At 37.7% G+C, this 25137-nt stretch overlaps 2 protein-coding genes across 5 annotated transcripts in view; one reads left to right on the top strand and one right to left on the bottom strand.

Annotated features, from left to right (window-relative positions):
- ZDHHC20 (zinc finger DHHC-type palmitoyltransferase 20) overlaps positions 1–24020 on the top strand; it is a 65817-nt gene extending 41797 nt beyond the window's left edge. For 3 of the 4 annotated variants that reach the window (XM_046664829.1, XM_046664831.1, XM_046664832.1), the window contains 7 exons: positions 6142–6177; positions 7681–7813; positions 11532–11658; positions 16235–16324; positions 17754–17869; positions 18918–18995; positions 20528–24020. In XM_046664829.1, the coding sequence (XP_046520785.1) occupies positions 6142–6177; positions 7681–7813; positions 11532–11658; positions 16235–16324; positions 17754–17869; positions 18918–18955 (540 nt within the window). In that variant the 3' untranslated portion in view covers positions 18956–18995; positions 20528–24020. The remainder of the gene's footprint in view (positions 1–6141; positions 6178–7680; positions 7814–11531; positions 11659–16234; positions 16325–17753; positions 17870–18917; positions 18996–20527) is intronic. The other variant, XM_046664830.1, reaches the window with a different exon arrangement.
- Positions 15448–16009, bottom strand: TCEAL8 (transcription elongation factor A like 8). The gene has a single exon (XM_046664834.1). It carries the CDS (start codon positions 15852–15854, stop codon positions 15501–15503), a length of 354 nt encoding a protein of 117 aa, XP_046520790.1. The 5' UTR covers positions 15855–16009; the 3' UTR covers positions 15448–15500.
- Positions 24021–25137: the final 1117 nt, after the last annotated feature.

The following is a 25137-nucleotide window of genomic DNA, read 5'->3' on the forward strand; positions in this document are numbered from 1 at the left end:
GCAGTCACAGCTTAACGAATTTTGGCCTCTGTTGTTCCCCTAGCTGGGCACCTTTGTTCAGTTTACAACCTCCTTAACCGTATTCAGTGGCCCTATTTAAATGAAGAAGATTCAGTGCCAGATAAATAAACTCCAAATTACAGAATTTCACATTTCTTTATCAGAAACTTCACTAATGTTTGCATGTAATGATGTATTAATTAAAGAATAAGTTTTTTTTTACCTTTTTTAGACTCATCATGAGTAAGGAAAGACTAGTAAGTTTAAATCTATCTTTTCCTGCATTTGTTCAGCAAATATTTATTTAGCACCTACCAAGTGCCAGGCAGTGTTGTAGGCATTTGGGATATATTGGTGAACAAAACAGACAAAGAGCTCTGTGTTTGTACAGCTTATTTTTGAGAAGGGGGAACTAAATAATAAACATAAGAAATACATAAATAATGTTGTATATTAGAAAGTGAATCCTATGAAAACAAAAGTAGAGCAGGGAATGGGGCTGGCCTGGTGGCACAGCAGTTAAGTTCACACATTCTGCTTTGGTGGCCTGGGGTTTGCTGGTTTGGATCCTGCTTGCCGACCTACATACCACTTGTCAAGCCTTGCTGTGGCTGGTATCCCACATATAAAGTAGAGGAAGATGGGCACAGATGTTAACTCAGGGCCGGTCTTCCTCAGCAGAAAGGAGGGTTGGCAGGAGATGTTAGCTCAGGGCTAATCTTCCTCAAAAAAATTAAAAATTAATAAATAAATAAAAAGTAGAGCAGGTAAGGAATTTGGCAAGTGTTTGTGGGTGGGTATGACAGGGGCAGGTTACAGTATTAAAGAGAGTGATCAGGGTAGACCTCAGTGGGAAGATAGGATTTGAGCAAAGACTTGAAGGGAGTCAGTGGATATCTGAGAGAAGAACACGTATGAACCCAACATAGGAGCACCTAAATACATAAAGCAAATATAACAAACTTAAAGGGAGAAATACACAGCAATACAGTAACAGTAGGGGACTTTAATACCCCACTTTCATCAATGGATAAATCATCCAGACAGAAAGTCAATAAAGAAACATTGGCCTTAAATGACACATTAGTCCAGATGGACTTTTAGACATATACAGAACACTTCATCCAAAAATAACAGAGTACTCTTTCATCTCAAGTGCACATGAAACATTCTCCAAGACAGATTATATGATAGGCCATAAAACAAGTCTTAATAAATTTAAGAAGACTGAAACCATATCAGGCATCTTTTCCAACCCCAGTGGTATGAAACTAGAAATCAATTACAAGAAGAAAACTAGAAAATTCACAAACGTGGAGATTAAACAACATGCTGCTGAACAACTATTGAGTTAAAGAAAAAATTTTAAAAATATCTTGAGACAATTGAAAATAGGCATACAACATACCAAAATTTATGGAATGTAGCAAAAGCAGTTCTAAAAGGGAAGTTCATAGTGATAAACACCTACATTAAGAAATAAAAAAGATCTTGAATAAGCTAACTTTAACCTTAAGAAACTAAAAAAGAAGAACAAACGAAGCCCAAAGTTAGTGGAAGGAGGGAAATACCAAAGATCAGAAGAGCAGAAATACATGAAAAAGAGACTAAAGAGACAATAGAAAAGATCAGTGAAACTAACAGCTGTTTTTTAGTAAAGATTAAAAAAATAGACAAACCTTTACCTGGACTCACTGAGAATAAGAAGAGGACTCAACATCAGAAATGAAAGAGGAGATATTACAACTGATACCACAGAAATATAAAGGATCATAAGAGACTACTATGATAATTATATGCCAAAAAATTGGACAACCTAAAAGAGGTGGGCAAATTCCTAGAAATATACAGCCTACCAAGACTGAATCATGAAGAAATAGAAAATCTGAACAGATTTCTAGTAAAGAGACTGAATCGGTAATCAAAAACCTCCCAACAAACAAAAGTCCAGTGCCAGGTGGCTTCACTGGTGAATTCTAGCAAACATTTAAGGAGGAACTAACGCCAGTCCTTCTCAAACTCTCCAAAAAATACAAGAAGAGGGAATACTTCCAAACTCATTTTATGAGGCCAGAACTACCCTGATACTGAAATCAGCCACGGTTGCTACAAGAAAAGAAAATTACAGGCCAGTATCCCTAATGAATTTAGATACAGAAATCCTCAACAAAATATTAGCGGAGTGAATTGAGCAGTACATTAAAAGAATCATAGGCTGTGATCAAGTGGGATTTATTCCAGGGATGCAGGGATGGTTCAGTATCTGCAAATCAATCGATGTGATATGCCACATTCACAAAATGAAGGATAAAAATATGATCATTTCAGTAGATGCAGAAAAAGCATTTAACAAAATTCAACATCCATTTATGATAAAAACTCTCAACATAGTGAGTATAGAGGGAATGTACCTCAACATAATAAAGGCCGTATATATGACCAGCCCATAGCTAACATCGTACTCAAAAGTGAAAAGCTGAAAGCTTGTCGAGGAGTAAGACAAACATGCCCACTCTTGCACTTTTCTTCCACCTAGTGTTGGAAGCCTGGCCAGAGTAATTGGGCAAAAAAAAGAAATAGAAGGCATCCAAGTAGGAAAGGAAGAAGTAAAACTGTCTCTCTTTGCAGATGACATTATATATGTAGAAAACCCTAAAGACTCCACCAAAAGACTTTGAGAACTAATCAGTGAATTCAGGAAAGTTCACTAAATACAAAATCAATATGGAAAAATCTGTTGTGTATTCTATACACTAATAACAAATGATCAGAAAGAGAAATTTAAAAAACAGCCCCATTTACAGTTTCATTATAAAGAATAAAATGCAGATGGTCCCCAACTTAGGATAGTTCAACTTAAGATTTTTTGACTTTATGATGGTGCAAGAGCAATTCGTCTTCAGTAGAACCTGTACTTTGAATTTTGAATTTTGATCTTTTCCCGGTCTGCTGCTCTGTGGATGATGCATGCTCGTGACGCTGGGCAGCAACAGCAACCTCGGCTGTGCAGACATGTGGGTGAACCACTGACACACTGACAACTGTTCTGTGACGCCATTCTGTTCGTCACTTTCAGTACGGTATTCAGTAAATCACTGAGATATTCAATACTTTCTAAAGTAGACTTTGTGTTAGATGATTTTGCCCAACTGCAGGCTAATGTAAGTGTTCTGAGTACATTTAAGGTGGGCTAGGCTAACTTGTGATGTTTGGTAGGTTAGGTGGATTAAATGCATTTTTGACTTATAATATTTTCAACTTATCATGGATTTATCAGAAATAGGACAATAGGATGTAGCCCCATTTAAGTTGAGGAAGATCGGTACCTAGGAATAATTTTAACCAAGGAGGTGAAAGACCTGTACGCTGAAAACGATAAGACATTGATGACAGCAATTGAAGAAGACACGACTAAATGGAAAAATAATCTCTGCTCATGGATTGGAAGAATTAATATTGTTAAAAAAATGTCCATACTACTGAAAGCTATCTACAGATTCGGTGCAGTTCCTATCAAAATTCCAATGGCATTTTTCAGAGAAATAGAACTGTCCTAAAATTTGTACGGAACCAGCAAAGACCCCAAATAATCAAAGAAATCTTGAGAAAGAAGAACAAAGCTGGAGGCATCATGCTCCCCGATTTCAAACTATATTACAGAGATATATTAATCAAAATATACGGTATTGGCATAAAAACAGACACATAGGTCAGTGGAACAGATCAGAGATCCCAGAAATAAACCCACACATACACAGTCAATTAATTTATGACAAAGTAGCCAAGAATATACATTGGGAAAAGGACAGTCTCTTAAATAAATGGTGTTGGGAAAACTGGACAGCCACATGCAAAAGAATGGAACTGGACCCCTGTTTTACACCACACACAAAAATTAATTCCAAATGGATTAAAGACTTGAATGTAAGGCCTGAAACCATAAATATACCAGAAGAAAACACAAGAGGTAACCTCCTTACATCACTCTTGGTGATGATTTACAAATCATATATCTGATAAGGGGTTAATATCCAAAACGTGTAAAGAACTCATATAATTCAATAGCAAAAATCCTGATTAAGAAATGGGCAGAGCGAGCCCCATGACTAAGTGGTTAAAGTTCCACTGGCTCCACTTCAGCGGCCCCAGGTTCATAGGTACGGATCCCGGGTACAGACCCACTCGGCTCATCAGCCATGCTGTGGAGATATCCCACATGCAAAGTAGGGGAAGATTGGCACAGATTAGCTCAGGGCTAATCTTCCTCACAAAAAAAAAAAGTGGGCAAAGGATCTGAAGAGAGATTTTCCAAAGAAGAGATACAGATGGCCAACAGGTATGTGGAGAAATGCTTGATGTTACTAATCATCAGGGAATTACAAATCAAAACTACAGTGAGAGAGCACCTCACGCCTGTTGGAATGGCTGTTATCAAAAAGACAAGATAACATGTTGGTGAGGATGTGGAGAAAAGGAAACGCTTATGCACTATTGGTGGGAATGTGAATTGGTGCAGTCACTGTGGAACAGTAGGGAGGATCCTCAAAACATTAAAAATAGAACTACCATAAGATTCAGTCATTCCAGGTCTAGATATTATCCAAAGGAAATTAAAATACTAACAAAAAGGTACATGTACCCTATGTTCATTGCAGCATTATTTATAATAGCCGAGATATGGAAACAGCCTAGGTTCTGTGCATGGATGAATGGATAAAGAAATTATGATATATACACATACATACATATTCATACAATGGAATATTATTTAGCCGTAAAAAAAAAAAAAGGGAAATCTTGCCATTTGTGACAATATGGATGGACCTTGAGGACATTATGCTAAGTGAAATAAGTCAGACAGAGAATAACCAATACCATATGATCTCACTTATATTTGGAATCTAAAAAAAAAAAAGGGTCTGGCCCCGTGGCCGAGTGGTTAGGTTCGCGTGCTCCACTGCAGGCAGCCCAGTGTTTCATTGGTTCGAATCCTGGGCGCGGACATGGCACTGCTCATGAAGCCACGCTGAGGCAGCGTCCCAAATGCCACAACTAGAAGGGCCCACAATGAAGAATATACAACTATGTACCGAGGGGCTTTGGGGAGAAAAAGGAAAAAATAAAATCTTTAAAAAAAAAATTAAACTCATAGATACAGAGAACAGGTTGGTAGCTGTCAGAGGCAGAGGGAGGGGGATGAGCAAAGTGGGTGAAAGTGGTCAAAATAAAATAAGTCCTGGAGATGTAATATACGGCACGGTGACTGTAGTTAATAAGTATATTTGAAAGTTGCTGAGAGTTAGATCTTAAAAGATCTCAACACAAGAAAAACTGTAACTGTGTGGTTATGGATGTTAACTAGACTTATTGGGTGATCATTTTGCAATATATACATATATTGAATCATTATGTTGTACACCTGAAACTAATATGTTGTATGTGAATTATATGTCAATTTTTAAAAAAAGAGTGATCAGGGTAGACTTCAGTAAGAAGGTGATATTTGAGCAGAGACTGAAAGGGAGTTAGTGGCTAGCTGAGAGAAGGACATTCCAATCAGAGGAAACATGTAAACTTTAGACTAAAGACCAAAAGTAGGAACATCCCAGCCCTGTTAGAGGAACAGTGAGGAGGCTGGTGTGGCTGAGGGGTGAGCAAGAGTGAGACTCATGGCAAGTCCAGGAGACGAAATGACAGAGGGCCTTGGAGAGTGCTGTGAGGACTGTGGCTTTCGCTCTACATGAAACAGGCAGCGGAGGAGTGATGTGACCTGACTTGTCAAGGATCACTCGGATTGCCATGCTGAAACCAAACCAGAGAGGGGCAAGTGACAACACCTCTTAGAAGACTTAAGAATAGCAGTAAAAGTAGTAAAAACATCGTCCAGTTTTCAGAAACTACTAATCAGAAGATTTTTTTAAAAACTAAAGGGAAAAGTGTGTATTTAAAGTCTACCTGAAATGTGCTTGAAGAGCTAAATGTTGTCTGTTTTCTCTTCCGTGTTTTTTGAGAAAATATTGGTGACTTTTAGAGAGCAACATCTTAGTGTCCCTTTAGAACATAAAAGGTTTATACAGCTGGTGCTCAGGATAACTTTGTATGAAAATTGGTTTGTTAATACATTGTCTCTATTTGTACAAGCTTTGCCGCAGGAAATCTACAGAGAGTTGTGCAAAGGTAAAATACATTATTGCCATGACATTCTTGTCATCTCTTTTGTGACATTTATAGTGGATATGTATGTAGTCGTGTGTTTATCGACAGGGGTACATTCTGAGCGGTGTGTCGTTAGGTGATATTGTTGTGCGAACATCATAGTGTGTATTTACACAAACCTAGATTATGTAGCCCACACACACCTAGGCTGTATGGTCCTCATCTTATGGGACCACCGTCGTATATGCGGTCTGTCCGTGTCCGAAACTGACGCGTGACTGTAGTACTCATTTGCTTCACAAGACGGGGAGATAGAAGGATCACTTGACGTATTTAAAAGGTATTGTAGTTACCCTGGGAGAGAAGTGAAAAAGATAAATATCAGATTTACCTAATGCTTCCTTTTAACCTGTAAACGGTGTTTAAATCAAGCAGGACCACCTCATGTTTTAGTGGAGTCTGTCATTTGCCTGTACAGTTTTATTTTAAAAGCTAACACTTAAAGGCTTCCTCCTTCTCCTATTAATAGATAGGAATTTCTTTTAAGTTAAGACTTTGCTTCTGTTAAAATGGATATAGCCATAAGAATGGGTAACAGAGAAGCTGTTTTCGTTCACTAATACCTTATGGTAAATTTCTTTACCCAAATTGCCAATTGCCGAACAAAGCTCTGTAGGAGTGGAACAAGGATAAAAAAGGTAGGAATCAAAGCCGCTGAGGGCCTGGGCACGTTTAGAGTGGTGTTCCAAAAGTAGAGATTAAAGAAGGACGAAAATAAACTTATCACAATTAGCTTCTGGTTAGCAGCATATATTTAAAGGAAGCAAATATTTTAACATAAATGGAGAAAACTCTCGTATATCCTGGACGTTGGAGAAAGCTTGAATACACAGGCATACCTCGGAGATGTTGCAGGCACGATTCTAGAGCACGGGAATAAAGCAGTTAGCACAGGCAAGTGGGTCACAGGAGGCTTCTGGTTTCCCAGTGCATATAAAAGTTACATTTTGTGCCATACTGGAGTCTAAGTGTGCAACAGCATTATGGCTAAAATAACAATGTACATACTTTGAAAAGCACTTTATTGCTGAAAATTTCTGCCCATTGTCTGAGCCCCCATCAAGTTGGGATCTTTTGCTGTGGAGGGTCTTGTGGAATGCAGTATCTGCAGAGCATGGTGAAGCGCCGTGCAGTAAACGAGGGCTGCCTGGAAAGCAGGAAAGAAAAGCTTAGAGAAAAGTGTCCCTCTTTTTACTTTACTACTGGAAAGTATTGCTAAAATTTTTACATATTTAAGAGGAATTTTTTAAATGACTTTCTGACATTTTATGTAAGAAGCTCCTTTAATAATACCAATTCTCTGCTTTTGGAAATGTCGCTTTTGGATATATTATCTAATTTATTTCATTACTCTTCATATCTGGCAAATTTTTTGGTGTATTCAACAATCTTTAGGAAGAACCAAATAAGAATATATTTTAGAGGTTGACCATCCTCAAAATTAACTCTTTTTTCTTGCCTCAGAATGAACTCTCAGCTACACGTGCAAAATTCCACGTGCTTTTTCTTTTCTTTGTGTCTACAATGTTCTTCATCAGCGTCCTGTCACTGTTCAGCTACCACTGCTGGCTAGTTGGCAAAAATAGAACAACGATAGGTAAGTAAGATAAAAGAAATCATAATTATTTAGAAAAATGACCACAGATGAATATGAAATCTAGAGGAGGACAGCAGTTAGATAATAAGAAAGTGTAAAATGATTCTGTGTTAAAATTCACTGACCGGATGGAAGTGGTGGGTGTGTGATGAATGAAAAGGCCCATCATTCTGAAGAGCTGAGGACGTGAGACTGACTTTTATCTATATTTTCCGTAGCACACTGTACATAAAAGCAGAGAACTAAGCATATTTCATAAATTGTAATAAATAAAAGCTGTTTCCTACATTTATACAGTGCTTTTCAACAATCAGTCTATGAAAGAAAAGGAGCTTCCTTTTCAGATTGCAAAAAAAATTTTTAAACCTTAATACAGCTTATTGTTTAGCTAAAACACATGTGCTTTCCTTTTTTCCCCCCAATTGAATACACAGTTGACTGGCCTGTGTTTCATGATTGAGGCTAAGGAATTGTATTTTTGACATGATCAATCATTCCCATCTTTGTGGTGGTTGACAGTGAAACTTATGTATTGTATCACTACTATCAGCTTTTATGTCCTTTTTTGGCTTATTTTTTAAAGTGAAAATACAGGGGAAGAATTCAGTAAGGTGTTCAAATAATTGGACAGGCATTTCCTAAACAAAGGTGGTGTGGCGTTGCTCAGACTGAGCTGTGTGCGTGTGAGCAGCACCACTGTGCTAGAACCGAAGTATTTAGGCATCGGCTACTGTACCAAGATACCACCTGGGGGTCTGTCGTGGTGTTTGTAAGGGAGTCAGACTCCCTGCCATCTGAAGCCCTGTATCTGCCAGGAGAATCAGAAGGGACTGATTTTAATATAGAAAGAAGAGTGCATTTTCGGGAGACTTTTATTAGATACTTCCGTATTTGGATCATTTTAATCTTGTAGTCCTTCTGAGTCGCTTCAGGCTTCCAGGGTGAGGGTTTCCGTGCCCTCCCTCCCCCAGCTCCCTCTCCACTGCTGAGCTCCCTCCAGTTCCATCATGCCTTCATCCCTTTGCCTTGTAAATAAACTTTCTTTATATCTATTATTTAATTTGTTGTCCTCTTCACAGAATATCCTACCTTCTGCCTCCCTTTAATCAGAGAGGACAAAAGGCCAGCCTACAGGCAAAGTATAGCCCTTAAGACCTCCCACAACAACTAAAAACTGAGAGAGTTCACATAAAAAAGTAGCTCTCTCCTTCTCAGAATTGACAGATGTGGGACAGTGGGCCCATTCTCCCCTCTGGTGTCGTTCAGTTGGAGCTGTGGTAGCTGACGGCTTCAGATGGGACGTGGACACTACCGTTTGCCACGTTTGTTTCCCACCAACCCCTGCAGGTGTTTGACAGATGAGTGCTTCCTGGGAATCCCATTGTTCTCTTTAAGTAATTTTTTTCAAACTTTTTTGCCAGTGACTACAGTAAGAAACATATTTTATATCACAACCTAGTGAATGAACACATATTTATAAAGTTATATGAAGAAAATAAGCAAAAATTACACAAAACCTCATTAATCTCTACTATGTGCAGTGAACTCTTAATATTTTCTGTTCTAGTTCCTTAAAAAGAAGTGGCGGCTGCACCCCACTGAACTGATTTTACAGCCTGTTGAGGCGGTCTGACCCGCACTTGGGAAAAGCATTAGCCTAGCACACCCCTGCCTCTGCGTCTCCACCTTCACACCCTGCTCTTTGGCTAGTTCTCCGTTGCGACATCCAAATTTCTGTTCTTCTCTCCTTTAAAAGTATTCTGATCTATCCTTTGGCTATAACCTCTACCCTTCTTACTGACTGTCACCTGCCTACCTTGAGATCATTTCCCCACGTGAAAGAGTTTCTATATTCAAACTACTGCTGTCCTCTCAAACAGGCAAGCCAGTCCCTTTGATTCTGGTGGCCAGTCATTCCCGTAACCAAACACTGAACCTTTTAATCACTTGGAACTGAGGAGCCCCTGAAATTTTCAACTTGAATTTTCTCTTCTTACCACAGACTTTATCCTTTCATCTCTCCCTTTTCTGTACTCTAATGTACTTCCTTTTGTAGGTTACTGAGTCCTCCATTCTCCAACACTTTTCTCCCAAGTGTGTGTTTCCCTTCTGGCTTTATTTCTCTCCATTTTCTCTTCTACATCCTACGGTAGATGACTTTAGCAACTCTTGCACGCATGACCTAGGTTATTCCAGATATCCATCTTATCTACCTGTACACTGGGGCTGTAGAAAGCTGGTGAAGGCAATTTCACTCCCGTGGTGATGCTTACAACTACAGATTTGGTCTCAGACCTCGCTTAAGCCCTCAACTCTTATTTGGTAGTAATGTGTGTTTCTTTTTTTTTGAGGAAGATTAGCCCTGAGCTAACATCTGCTGCCAATCTTCCTCTTTTGGCTGAGGAATACTGGCCCTGAGCTAACATCCGTGCCCATCTTCCTCTACTTTATATGTGGGACGCCTACCACAGCGTGGCTTGCCAAGTGGTGCCGTGTCTGTACCCGGGATCTGAACCGGCCGCTGAAGCGGAACATGTGCACTTAACCACTGCGCCACCAGGCTGGCCCCAATAATGTGTGTTCTTGATCAGGTCACCTTACTACCCACAACAGTTATTCCAGATTTTCACCACTCTCCCCAATTTCCTTACTCATTTTATGAGCCCTTCATAAAAAAATTGTAAGTCAGCACAAGTAAATTCTTATCTTCCCACACTTATAACCTCACACAAACATTTCTACTTTCAAACCCATCACTGTTACCCTTCCTCTAACTTCTGAGGACAAGATGTCTTTTTCTGGTGGTACCTAATGTTAATCTTTAGAGCTCTTTAGAGGCTATCCCATTTCTTCTAGAATTTTCTTTCATCAGTTTTTACTTCTCTGTATCATCAACCTTTCCCAATCAATCTCTCCCTGGCCACTTCTTATCCTTAGCTTATAAAACATGCCAAAATGCATTCTATTTTTTTTCTTTTGAGGAAGATTAGCCTTTTTTTTGCTGAGGAAGATTGGCCCTGAGCTAACATCTGTGCATTCTGTTTTTAAGTAAAGAAAAAAACCCTTTTCTTATGAAACTTAGCTCTTTCTCTCTCACTCTATATCAGTTTTCAAACCAAGCTTGAAATAATGGTCTCTAGTCACCCTCTGCTTCCTCACCTCTTACTCATTATTTAAGATTGTGCTCAAGTATCACCTCCTCCACATTTCACCTTCCACTGCCCCACCTGCAATACACACATACGTATCTGTCACATTGTAATTCTGTTAGACTTTGTTAGACTCTGGGTTCTTTGGTAGGAATTTCATCTAATTTATCTTTGGATCCCAAATACCTGGTACTGTGCCATCAGGCGCATAGTAGGAAGTTCATAAATAATGAATGAATGAAGTTGCAAGAATTAGAATATCTTTAAGAAAACACATACACCAAAACAAAGTAAGATATACTGAACACTTCAGTAGATTTTCAGTAATGTTAGATAATCATTTTGACATTTTCATTTTTCAAGGGTGAAGAAATATTCAGAGGTAATATTTTTTCCGAAATAAGTTTCAGAAATTTATCTTTTAATTGTTAGAAATATACAATTCATTTTGAATTATATTTGTAGCTTTCGATATCAAAGATATAAAGCAGTAAAATTGGTACTTTCCATCCCTCCTATAATTTTTAAATAGATTAACTCTTTTTTTTTTTCATATATACATAAAACAGAATCATTCCGTGCACCCACATTTTCCTATGGACCTGATGGAAATGGTTTCTCTCTTGGATGCAGTAAAAATTGGAGACAAGTCTTTGGTGATGAAAAGAAATATTGGCTACTTCCAATATTTTCAAGGTAATTTATAAAACGCAGGTCTCAGAAATTATGGAGTATGTGATAGTCTCTGTCTCTCTGGTTAAATGATTTAAGATTTAGAGAATTCAATATATAATGACATTCTTATGAGCCTTGAGAATGAAAATTCAGAATATCTTGATTGTATAAAATATTTTATTTTTTGTGTTTTTTACTAGATAGGGTAAAGGAGAGTTTGGGCATATATTTAAAAGAAAAGTAGGGAAAAAAGATGATTTATAAAAAATAAGAATCACTCTTTTTGCTTTAAAATGAAAATAAGTTGCTTGAAGTGGAGAATTATAAGGATTTTTACTTATTAGCCATATCTTCAAAGACTTCATCACAGGGGCCGGCCCCGTGGCAGAGTGGTTAAGTTTGCATGCTCTACTTCGGTGGCCCCGGGGTTTTCTGGTTCAGATCCTGGGCGCAGACATGGCACCGCTCATCAGGCCATGCTGAGGCGGCGTCCCACATGCCACAACTAGAAGGACCCACAGCTGAAAATATACAATTATGTACCAGGGGCTTTGGGAAGAAAAAGGAAAAATAAAATCTTAAAAAAAAAAAAAAGATTCCATCACAGATTATATATTCTATTGTGTCTTTTTACCTCAAATCTAAATGAGAATGTGTGCTCAAGATGATTCATAGTTTCCTTTTCTCCCAAATTCCCAGCCATCCTAGGCCGTCTGTATACCAAAGTCATTATAGAAAGGGAAAAAATATTTGAAAATCAAGTGACATATTTGTAACTGTTGTGGAGTTTTTTCCTTAACTGTATTGCCTTTTTTGGTCTGAAAATGACTTATTTTGCCTTCATTTTTGAAAGACATTTTTGCTTGGTATAGAATTCTAGATGTTGCTTGCCTGTCTTCTGCCTTACATTTTTTTCTGATGAGAAGTTTGTGATCGTTATTATCTTTTTTACTTTATATGTAATGTGTCTTTTTTTCTCTGACTGCTTTTAAGATTTTCTGTTGAGCACTAGTTTCACACAATTTGATTATGATGTGGCTTGGTGTTGTTTTCTTCATATTTCTTGAACTTAGGATTGGTGGAGCTTTTTGGATCTGTGATTTTATAACTTTCATCAAATGTGGAAAATATTTTAACAGTTATTTCTTCAAATACTTCTGTCATCGCTCTCCCCTCCTTACTGCAGGGACTCCAGTTCATGCTTCTCAGTCCACTCACAGCTCCACCACAGCTCACTGATGCACGGTCCAGCTTTTCTTCCGTCTCTTTTCTGTGTTTGGTTTGGATGGATCCTATTGCTCTGTCTTCAAGTGCACCACTCTCCTGTGTATATTATCTCTTGTCTCCTGCATTACAAGGTTTTTCCACTTTGGTTGGAATACAGACTATTTTTTTTTAAGGTTATTTTCTGTAAACAGATTTCAACCTTGACAGGTTTGTTGGTTTGTTTTCTTTTCCTTAAAGATGCTGTTCCATTGTCTTCTGGCTTGTGTTGTTTGTGACAAGAAATCAGCCTCACTCTCATCTTTACTCCACTGTTTGTAAATTACTCAGTCTTTTTTTCCTGGCTACATTAAAGATACTGTCTTTATCACTGGTTTTAAGCAGTTTGACGATGGAGTTCCTTGGTCTGGTTTTCTTTATGTTATCCTCTCTGAAGTTCATTAGGTGTCTTGGATTTGTGAATTTATGGTTTTCATCATATTTGAATATTTTCATCATATGTCTTCAATTGTGTTTTCTGCCTGCTCCCACTCTTCCTGTGCACTCCTGCCACTGGCTTTTCGGGTGCTCTTAAATAAACACTTGCTAAATTGCTTGATTGTGACGTACAGGTCATTGCTATCATGTCCCTCCCTCCCCACCCCCTTCTTTTTTCTCTTTGCTTCATTTTGGATAATTTCTATTGCTATGTCTATAAGTTCACTGATCTTTTCTTCTGTAATGTCTTCTCTACTGTTAAGCTCATTCAGTGAAATTTCATTTCAGATATTAGATTTTTCAGTTCTAGAAGTTCAATTTGGTTCTTTTTTTATATCTTACTTTCTCTTCATTATATCCACTTCTTTCCTGTTGAGTCACAAACATCTTTATAATCACTATTTTAAAGTCCTTGTTTCAGGTCTTCATAGTCATTTCTAATTCTTTTCTGTTGACTGTTTTTTCTTAGTTGTGGATTGCATTTTTCTGCTACTTTTCATGCTAGTAATTTTTGATTGGATGGTGGACATTTTGAATTCTGCGTGTTTAAATTTTATTGTCTCCCTTTAAAGAATGTTGAGTTTTGTTTTGGCTCAGTTAAGTTACTTGTGTTTCAGCCTGGTCCTTTTTAAGGCTATTTTAAGCTTTGTTAAGTTGGCGTTTTCTCTAAGGCATGTTTAGCCTTCAACAAAGGTGGGAGCCTGCTGGGGTCTCTGCTGAACTTGGGTGTCCAGTAAGATCTCTCTGCTCTGGCTGGTCAAATTTGAACGCCTTCCGTGTCCTGGGCACCAGCTCTGTGAACTGTTCACGGCACACTTCCCAGTTGTTCTTTTCCCACATTCACGTGTGTAGCTTAGTATTCATTGGAAGACTCCAGTAAAACCCTGTGCAGAATTCTGTAGCCTTTTCTTCGCATCTCCTTCTTCCTCAGCTCTGTCGGATAGATTCAGGCCACCTCACCTCAGAACCCCCCGTCTGTCACCTCGCTTCAGTGAGGCCCCCCTGCTCTGCTGCTTTCCCCTCCTGATGCTCAGGTCCTGGCGGAAAGCTGGGACTTACTGGGTTGGTTTCTCTTCTTTCAGAGACCACAGTTCTGTGCTGCTTGTTTTGAAAACACCTGTATATACTGTTCGCTTTTCTGGCTGTTTACAACAGGAGGTAAAACTTACCAGTTAATCCATCTTGTCTAGAGGTTAAAGTCTCTCTTGAAGACAATTTTGATGTTTCTAAAATGTGAAAGTAAGGTGTATCTTTACTTTTCTTAGACTGGAAACTTCTTGAGGGCAGAGATTTTTTCTCTTTTGTTCCCTACTATATCCCTAGCCCTTAAAATAGTACCCAGAACATCGTAGGCATTCAGTAAATATTTGTTTAATGAATGTTGTTGAATGAATAAACATGTGGAACTTAGGTCTTGAATTTCAGTTTGAGCCTTTGTGAGGTCTTAAATGATTGTGATGAGTAGGTGAGTTACCCAAATATTTGAATATCTATGTTTGAAGTATTATAATCTTAGTAGCCATGGAAGATATTGTTGTTTTTTTTTTTTTTCCTTTCTGTAGTAATTGCCAGTTTTATTCCTCTGGCTGAGACATCCAGAGGCAATTTGAGGTTTACATTTTTTAATAGTTCTTTTATCAAGAGTTTAGGTGCCCCCATTGCCCTTATAAGCTGGTTACAAATTATTTGATTGACTCTTACTTATTAAAAAAATTTTAATTTTTTGTGTGTGTGACACGTGTTCATTAAAAAATACATATAAGCAAAAAGAAAAACTCACACCACACGGAAATAAGCACAGTTAAGTTTTTGATATATGTATGTATGTATGTACACACGCACACACACACACACACACAATTTGGGATTTTATCCTACATATGTGAGCTGATACTAAATATGCTGCTTTGTAACCTGTTATGTTTTACTTTACAATATGGAATGAACATATTTTCATGCATATATGTGAAACTTCCCAATTGAAAAACAGACCTAGAGAATGGTTTAAAATACAAAATCCAGTGAGGTGCTGGTAACAAAGAAACTACCTAAAACAAAATTCCACCAGATGATTAAAAGTAAAATGAAGGTCAAAGATACATCAGAAAATGCTAACAGAAAGAAAGCAGGGGCCAGATTTTAATATCAGACAAAAAAAGAATTCAAGGCCTAAAGCACACAGGATAAGGACGGCTGCGTGAATGTCTTTGCTTCCAAAGCATCATCACAAATTTGTTTCTTACTCTTCTTAACTCTTCTATAAGCCTTTCCAACTCATCTACTCCTCCAATCATTTCTTCAGGGTCCAAATGCCTAACGGGAGTGTCCTCTTTAAGTCCCTGGCCAGGTTGAATCAGCCCTCCTCTAAGGTTTCCTTCTGCCTCCTGGCTTACACCTTCTTCGGAAGGTTGAGGATTTCCTTCTGCCTCCTGTGGTACATCTTCCGAAGGGCGGTCTTCCTCAGCCTTTGGCATGTTCTGTGGTTTTCCTTCATTTTCTTCACAAGACTTTTGCATGTTGATTCTTTTTCTATTATTTCCTTTTTGAATAAATTAATCCTGCAGGGATCCAGGGCATTTTCCTCCCTCTTCCCTCAGTCGATTTCTGTCGCGCCCAAAAGACCAAGAGTCCTGAAAGGATACGGGGCACTTTTCTCCTTCTCCAGCAATAAGGAGCTCAAGATATGGTTTTTAAGTGTATGTAAATTATAAAAGAAAAAGGCTTATTTTTTTAATGGAGGCTGATTAACATTCTAAATTAGAAATGTTAAGAATTATTCTCTGAAATGACAAGTTATGATAATTTATACCATGCCTCCAAAAAATAAGTGTTAAATCTGATCACTTTGGTTTACGTAATACGATTTCAATCATTACTGATATTTTCTGTTATGCAGTTTGGGTGATGGTTGCAGTTTCCCAACTCGCCTGGTGGGGATGGATCCAGAGCAAGCTTCTGTTTCAAACCAAAACGAATATGCCAGAAGGTGTGTGCGCTTCTTGTCATTGTTTTTCAGTATTCATTACAAAGCAAACTATATGTATGTGTTACTTACAATATCTTCTAGATAAATAGAATAGTAATTTCATAAGCCTGCATAGATAAGGAAACAGAAATTTTGTTAAAATTTTTTTTAACTGAGGGTTAATGTGTGTATATACTTGATATGCTTTGGATAAACATATTTTTTATCATCCCAAATCCACCAAACTAGACCACTTTTGAGAGTCAGAAAGAGAATGCTTGCTTAATGGTTAACCGGGGTAATCACGTGTAACTGGAAATGTCTGGGTGAACCAGGAAGCATGGGCCCTAAATATGCTGCATCTTCCTAGAAACCAGGACGTTTCTTCAAGATTTGATAATATTAGTTTATATCAGTTGTGTTTTTCAAAGAAATTAGTTATTGTACTATTCAACATTTTATTTTGATAAACATTTTAACTGCAGTGTGAAAATAATATTAATGAGGATTTAAAAATACAAGTATAAAATTTTTTCTCATTCATTCATCTTAGAAGATATTTTTTCAGTATTTGCGTGGCAAGCAAACTGATTCATAAATTTAGAGAAATAGTTAATTTTTAATGAAATTTTAAAGAGAGAGATACTTGTGTCAAAGTGAAACAGTTGAAACGTATTTACTGCATAAGTAAATGTGGGGGAGGAGAAGTTATGAATTCCAAGCTAGCATGTTAATGTTAGAAGAACATCGGCCTGAGAACCTTGAACCTGAGGCCTTAAGACCTAGAGCTCTCGGTTCGTGTGGGTCTGAACAAGTCACTGAAGCTCTCTGAGCCTCCGCTTCCAGCTCTCTGAAACGAGGGCGGTCCTGCCTCCCAGGGCTGCTGCGAGGTCGAGGTACTGTGCCTGAAGCACCTGGTGCCGTGTCTGCCCCGGAGCAGGACACAACAGATGGTAGTTCCCTTTTCCTCCTCCTCCTCTCGTTCCTCGTTCCCTCCCTCCCTGGATCCCTTAGCTAGAAAAATAAGTCTACGCTAAATCACTAAATCATTTTTTCCCCTTAGATCTAAACTGCAGAGGTAAAAAGCAGAAAACTTGGGAAATGACAGGTAACTTTTTTGTCCTGCCACAGACATAGATCCTCACGTGTCCTTGTGTACCTATGGCTCTCGATTAACACGTGTTAAAGACGCTTCAGACCGGCCGCAGCAGCTTTGCTCTTTTGTCTCTTTTCATCGGCAATAGTGAAGAACAGGGTCTTGGGTCTAGAGAGCCATTTAATGGGGGGTTGGGGGCATAGTTTTCTTTTGAAGCTAGTTTTTTCAGAGTGCTGAGATCTCATGAGTTGCCCTCACATATTTAAGAGAAGGAATACTAATTTGCTGCTTATTAATTAAGTATCCTTGATTGAGCATTACTCTGTTTACTAAATTATTTGCTCCTCTTTTCAGTATTGGCTCAAATCAACCCTTTCCTGTCAAACCACTTAGTGAATCAAAAAACCGGTTATTGGACAGTGAGTCTCAGTGGCTAGAGAATGGATCTGAAGAAAGCACCGTCAGATCAGGTAACACTTGTCGTCTGGAAACATTGCTTCATCTGGCTAAAATGAAAATCACCAGATTTAATAAATATGGAAAAATCAAAATAATGTGATATTTTAAAATACTAAACTATGTGGAACTTTTTAATAAAATCTCATATATGGGTGTTAGTGTTTATTGGTAGCTTTTCTGGAGAAGGGGTTTGAGTGAGGAAGTGAAATGGCTGCTGCTGTGTTTTGTTCTGTTCACAGTTGGGGGTTTTTCTGTTACGTAGACACATACTTCTTTACCTCAGCTGTAGAAATTCTTTTGGCATAACATTCTGAAAAACACTTGAACAAGGTTATTCTTTAAGGTCCTAGTTTTTGCTTATTTGAAAATAATTTTTTGAGGTGCATTGCACTCTTTGCTGCCTTATTATAAAAAGGGTGCACTGTATATATTTTAACCTTTTCTTGGTGACTCTTAACCATTTCATGAATTAGGGATGCATTATAGAACAGTTGATAAGACAGAAGTGGCCTGGGTTTCTCATATCGTCTGGCCGCTCACTAGCATTATAGCCTACAATACACCTGTGGTAGTTCTTAATATTAGTGACAACACTGTCCTTATCTTCTTGTAGTGTAGAAAAATGGTTTGGACATTCAGGTCAAATAGTACTAAGTCTAGGAAGTACCCTAAGAACTTGAAAACCTGCTGTCAGAATTTCTGATTTTTTGGCTATCTCTTTGGCTTTTAGCAGCATTTAAGTTATTCTCTTAAGATTAGTATCATTAGACCCCTTGTATAAGATCAAGGGAAAATTCATTTTGTGGACTTCTTAATTATTGCTACTGAACAGCTTTAAAGCCAGTGGACATTTCACAAAGATAAGCCTAAAACCAGACTTTGAGCTCTTAGCAGGGCTGAACTTACTTCTGGGTTCTACAGGAAGACAAATAGTTGGCACGATAAGCCTATTTAGTGGTTACATAAGACTTGCTTTTACCGTAATCATCAATTTTACCAGGTAGCCAGAAACTTGATACTTCTTTTTTTGTCATATCATATATAATTATGTGCTTGCAGGGACAAATAACCATGTTACAGTGGCAATAGAAAATTGAGTACCACTTGTTCATAACTAACCAATTGAATAAGAGCAAGGTAAGACAGTATAAAGGTAATTTCCTTGAACAAATGCGCTTAACTTGCATATTTCATCATCTCAAAGCAATTTATGATTCAATTTTTTACACTTTCAATTATATCAGCAAAATTAGGTAGTTGAGATTGGAAGATAACATCTGCCTATGTCCCATTTTTCTTACCACTCCTAGCACAACCTAGTAAATATTTATTGGTAGATTAATGAAAAAACTAATAAAAATTGTTTAGGATTGGTATATGGACAACTAACCTTTTCAGTAAACAGTACCTTATTAATTAGTTTTGGGAAAAAAGGGGAAACTTTTGCCCACTATTGAAGAAATTTGATCCAAAGAGGAGTTACTAAAATTGAGGGCTGAAAAAAGACTTGAGGTTCATTGGTCTTATTTACTTTGTAAAAGATACAGGAAAAGAGCAAGTGCATTGATCAGCCATTCTTTAATCTGGGTGCCCAGAGACAATAGCCAGAGGAATTAATTGAAATAGCAATAGAAGACATTGCAGACAGATAAGTATAGATAGTACTATAAGCAGTCAGGGTCCTGTCTAAGATGTCAGCTGAACGGCAAAGGATGTAGTGAACTCTCTCTCCTGATGCTTAAAAACAAAGAAGACAGCCATCTATATTTAAGTCAGGAGCTAAGCTCAGTGGCTCAGTAGCATCTTGCATAGCTGTTAGATATTTCAAAACCTATTTATAGTGTTATTGGTTACCTATTGCTATGTAAACCATTACCACAAACTTAGCAGCTTAGGGCAATACACATTTCTTAGCTCAACTTCTCTGTGTCAGGAGTTCATTTTTCTCAAAGGGTTCTCATCGGGAGTTTCAATTAGGGGAGCATGTGTTTCCTTGCTTGGTGTTTGTTGTTAGCATTCAGTTCCCCACAAAGGACCTGGAGCCTGTGTCCAAAGTTATAGGCAGAGCCTAAGGCCTAGACAGCATCAGAACACAGGCACTCAGGCGGGGCTCATTGCAAAGCAGACTGGCCTCTGGAGACCAGCAGCAGGAGCCCTGTGTGGCCATCCTATGTCATGGTCACTGCCACCGAGAACTGTGGCTGTGGTGTTGCAGCTGGTCCTCAGACAGGGGTCCTCAGAAGTGGTTCTACATTTCTTTTTAATGTAGGCAGAAAAATGGCTAATGCTTATGATTGTTGAGAATCCTTAACTGACACGTTCCTGTAACTGTTGCTATGGGTACTTCCCTACATCCTGTAGCGTCTTAGAAAGGTATGGATAAGACGCCTCCTCAGATTACGTCCAAGTGAACAGTAATGGAGAACTGTAAGGGTCTGCCTCTTTAAAATGCTCTCGATTGCTTCTGGGGAAGAAGTCAGTGATATCCTTTATATGCTGCTAATAGAAATCTTCACTATTATTACAGAATTAGTAGTATCAAAGTATTTCTTTCCTATCGTGTTATATTAGCAGCTTTATACTTTAGCCCGCAGAGCCATTTAATAAATCTTATTTTTAGAATTAAAAATCAGGTTTTAACTAATAACTCATTGTTTCTGGTTTTATAGGTTTATAAAAACATATTATGGACTGATATTTTCAGTTTTATTTGCAAGAAAATGATCAATGGAATGAAATAATTGAAGTCTAATGGAAGATGTATTTCTTAACAAAGGAAGCCTTTGTGCAGATCCTGGACCCACAGAAGCACTGCTCTGGAGCGGGAAGCATGCCTTAATCTGAAGTTAGCCCGTTTGTGCAGCATTGACCTACAGCCACAAAAGGGACTTAATTTTACTTTGGAAGTAACACTATGAGATGCTATAATATGAGCTATCAAATCACATGGTAACATGGCATATGTATTTTTCTGATACCTGAGTTACATTATTAGAGCTGTTTCTTAGTATCCATATAAATGTTCACTCCAGAAACACAAGCTAAAAACTTGTCTTAAGTGAAATGCATCCAGGGCAGCATGGTGGCTGAAAGTGAATAATAATATCCAAATTGCTGTTGCTTGTACTGTGTAAGGAAAAGAAAATAACTGGCTTTTTTTTTAATTGGGTGTTTGCTAATTTGTAATTACTGTTTTATACTTTTCAACATCTTTAATAAAGATTTTTTTATTGTTGGCTATAAAATAACACTCAGAAGGATTCAGATATCTAAATATAATCATTTAAAATAGGGAGCACATTTGTATAATCCGTTGAAGGCTTAGTTCTGAGCATCAATCCAACCATGGTAGGGTAGAGTCTTGCCCAAGGCTGAAAGACAGCTTGGCAGTTTAAGAACTTTTTTGTTTCTGCTTTCAAATTACTTTTTTGTTGAACTTTCCTGGGTATTTATATGGGCAGGAAAGCACAAAGGTACACATGCTATAGAAGCATTGGACCCAGTAGGAACAGCTAGAAGTGGCTGGAAGAAAAGTGTAAAGAGGAGGATAGGCAGGCTTGTAAGCTGTTAAATATTTCAGTCCCAAGGTACTTAGAATGCAGCATGCTATTGAGCTGCCTTTCAAATTTCAATTTAGGTAATGACTAAAAATTACTTTGAAACTTTTTGTAGTAATCCTGTAACAGCTTAAACGGTGACTTAAAATGCAATTTGAACTAGGGTTAAACTGTTTAGCGTAATACTGCTCTCAGGAAAGCAATTCTAACCTGAGTAGTCATTTAAAGCTTCCAGTCTCTGAGCAGTGGATTCCACTCTTAAATGCAAAATGTTAAATCTGACTTCCTAACAACAACCCCTTTTTGCCTAGACACATAACCCCTTTTTCCTTGTGAAATCTAATCTCAATGACAGGAATTGTTGCATTAATTCTAAAGAAAAATACAGTATTCTTTAAGGAGAAAAGATGTAGAAATGTTACTCCTTGTTTATACTGTTTAGTCAAATACACACACAGAAACCAAAACGATTGATTGCTTCCAGTAGTGGGTAGAGATAAATCTTAACCAGAATCTATAGGTACCAACAGTGATGGTTTACCTGTCTGCAAAGTGGGATTGGGCGAGGGGCGTTGGAAGCAGTTGGACTGGATAACCTCAAACATTCTTCGATTTCTAATTTTGCAAAATAACCTTACTTTTCATTCATCCAACAAATATTTTTAGAGTACCTTCTGTACACCAAACAGTATACTAGAGATAGCTCTATAATTTCCTAATGGAGTAGAAATTTTACAGTCAACTATTCCAGGTTTACAGTTTATTTACCATTACAATTTATAGGATTTATCTAATTCCATTGGCTATACTAACGTCAGATTTTAAAAAGAAGTAACATTTTTTCCCTTTGAACCAAAGGAATGATCTTAATAATCTTGGTTCTAGAAAACTTTTAAGTATGAGAGTTAAGGGATATCAATTACCAACCAAAAACATCATTTCAGTTTGGCGGTTTGCATATTACAGGGAAATAGTACGTGTTTAAACTCACTTGACTACTTTCAGACGTGTTCACTGCTCCTTTCTGTGAGTCTGTCTCCATTTAGATCACAGGATTAGAATGCACCTGATTAGCAACTGAGGAAAGAGACTTTTCCCCTTAACCTATTCAGGCCCTTTTGTGGGGTTGTAATCTTTCTCAGTTCTTTTCATTTCTATTGTTTAGCATCATATTTAATAGCATAGTAAACACTTCTCCAGAAATTTTCAGTTAGAGCCTTTCACTTTAGTTCCCTTCGGTTTAATTTATGGCCAACATTTTGCCACGTTCTAAATAATACTTGGCTGAGTTTATTCCTGCGTATTAATGACCATTCCCCAAGGGCCTGCAGGTGGAATGGGGATCACGGAAAGGCTGCCTCTTTGGTGTTTAACTGGTATTGACTCATGCTAGCAACTCTGGGGAGAAACGGTCAAAATGAAGCCTTGTCAAAATTTATTAGTACCATCTTTGGTCCTTCAAACACTTGAACAGATATGATGATATTTAAGGAAAATAAAGTTGAATTTCAGGTATGACCATTACCATTAAAAACAGATTGGGCAGGAGACTTGGTTTTACCTGGATCCAAACTACTTGAATATTCAAGGCATCTGACCAGTACTGCCAGGCCAAACCACAGAGCAGCGCCAGTGTAGTCTTACCACCAGGAACGTGTTTACAAAGTTTAGTTTCATCTTTACATGTGGATGATTTTTAAAGTCTTTTTACATATTTAGTGGTTATGATCCAATGTGTCCTAAGTTAATATAAGATTAGTTTAAATCAAATACGCAATGTTTACTTGAATTTTATTTCTATTAGAAACAGATTTTGACTATGTTTACAGGATTGTGTGAATTAAAGTTTATCAGACATGTGAGTTTCCATTCAGTAATCTTTAAAGCAAATGTCTATTAAGGGCTTCATGTTAGGATCTGCGTATTTGGGGCACTGAGTGGACAGTGGCTTACAAATATGCTTCACTTACACTTTGTTCTAGGACTAGCACTGCTATCAATGGGGAGTATTTTTAACTAACTGTTATTAAGAAATTAATCATATTTTTGCATTCAGCCGAAATAAATACCATATCTAATAATCTGTAAGATATAGGTAATATATAAACCTGAAATCCATGTTTCATATGATCTGAACTGTATTTTCCAATTAAAAATGCAATATAGATTCAGAAAGGTCCATATTTTTCTAACGACTTCACTTTGTATTATTTTGTTGGGTTGCATAAAGAAGCAAGGAATTGTATTTGTATTAAAAGCTTAAGAAAGCTGTCAGGCAAGTTTACTATATTTGTACATGATTGCAGATGAGTCTATGCCCATTTAAAAGAAAATATGGACACTTTTAAAGTGATCTTTAATATGCTTTTATATAAACAAATTTGAAATAGAGTTTACTTTGGCTGTCTTTACTTATCAAGTGCCACCAGTCTTGTGTTTGTTTCTCATAAGTCTGACTCTGGACCATGACTTAATGTTAGCTCTTTGCTTTGTCTTTTGGATGGCCTAACCTACATTAACATGGAGGCTGGACATTTTTAAACTTTTTTTTCAAAAATCATAATAATTTACTTTATTAATAAACAAATAAAGTCCTGTATTTTAACAGTTTGTTGTTGTTGTTATAAAGTGGTATTTACCAAAGGTGAGAGGAACTTTTTTGGTTATCTTGAAAATCTGGTAAAAGAGTGTTGAGAGAGAGATTTGGCTAATAATCTGGGGTAACGACATCTAAGACAGGTATTATTGGGGTGCAACGCCATTGTAGTTTACCTCGGCTAGAGGTATTGACTGCTTTATTCAGAAAGGTTTTAACTTAGCTTTTACTGAACATAATTTAATTTTCAATTCAGAAGTCACTTAAGGATTGTAAGTGCCTTCAAAACAGTGTAAAAGTTGTAAAATTGTGGTTGTCAAAATGCTGAATAATAGATTTTCCCTCTGTAGAATTCTTTTATGTTATTTGTGTTCCTATTCTCTTAAAAGGGACAAAGTTTTGATATTTGAGGCTACTGATTATGATCTGTGATTCCCAGTTTTCAGGCGAGGAAAATTTCAAAATATTTGCAGGAACCAGTAGATGCCAGTAGAGATGAAGCAGCCTTCCTTTGGCTCATTCAGAGTACTGTTTGGGGCAGGGAGGAGGATTAACTACTCAGTGGCCAAAAGGCCACTTTGACACCCAAAGAGTAGAACTAATGACATCACATGGCCAGAAAATAGCATCTCATTTCTCATAAGCTAGCTTTTCAGAAGCACTGGAAAGGTGAGTGACGTTGGCTTCTTGTACCTGTTTTACTCACTCATGTGTCCCAGAATCTAGAGGGATGAGAACTAACATTTAGTTTCTACAGTGTAACAGGTTTGTGGGTGTTTTAACAATGTTGTGAAGTTAACTTGAACCCCTCCCTATCAGTGCCTTCCATCTGACAGAGAGGATTCAAGTGCTGTTTCTACTCCTTAATTCATTGTGTGCTGCTCTTCAACCACGAAGGTCTCCTCCCGCCATTCTCGTGTGAGCTGCTTTCCATCCAGGGCCTCCAGCTCCAGTAGCGTTCTTCCCTCGCTCTCCCCACGGCCTCCAAACCGGCTGAACCCTCTGCGCTGCCTGGAGTGCTGCGGTTCTGCCCAGTACTGATTGCACTTAGCCGTGTGTTAGTTATACACGCTTTCAAGTCAACTCACTAGATTACAAATTCTTGAGGAGTTCTTTTTGTACTAGC

Source organism: Equus quagga, chromosome 6, assembly GCF_021613505.1.
Source record: "Equus quagga isolate Etosha38 chromosome 6, UCLA_HA_Equagga_1.0, whole genome shotgun sequence".
NCBI classification, from domain to species: domain Eukaryota; kingdom Metazoa; phylum Chordata; class Mammalia; order Perissodactyla; family Equidae; genus Equus; species Equus quagga.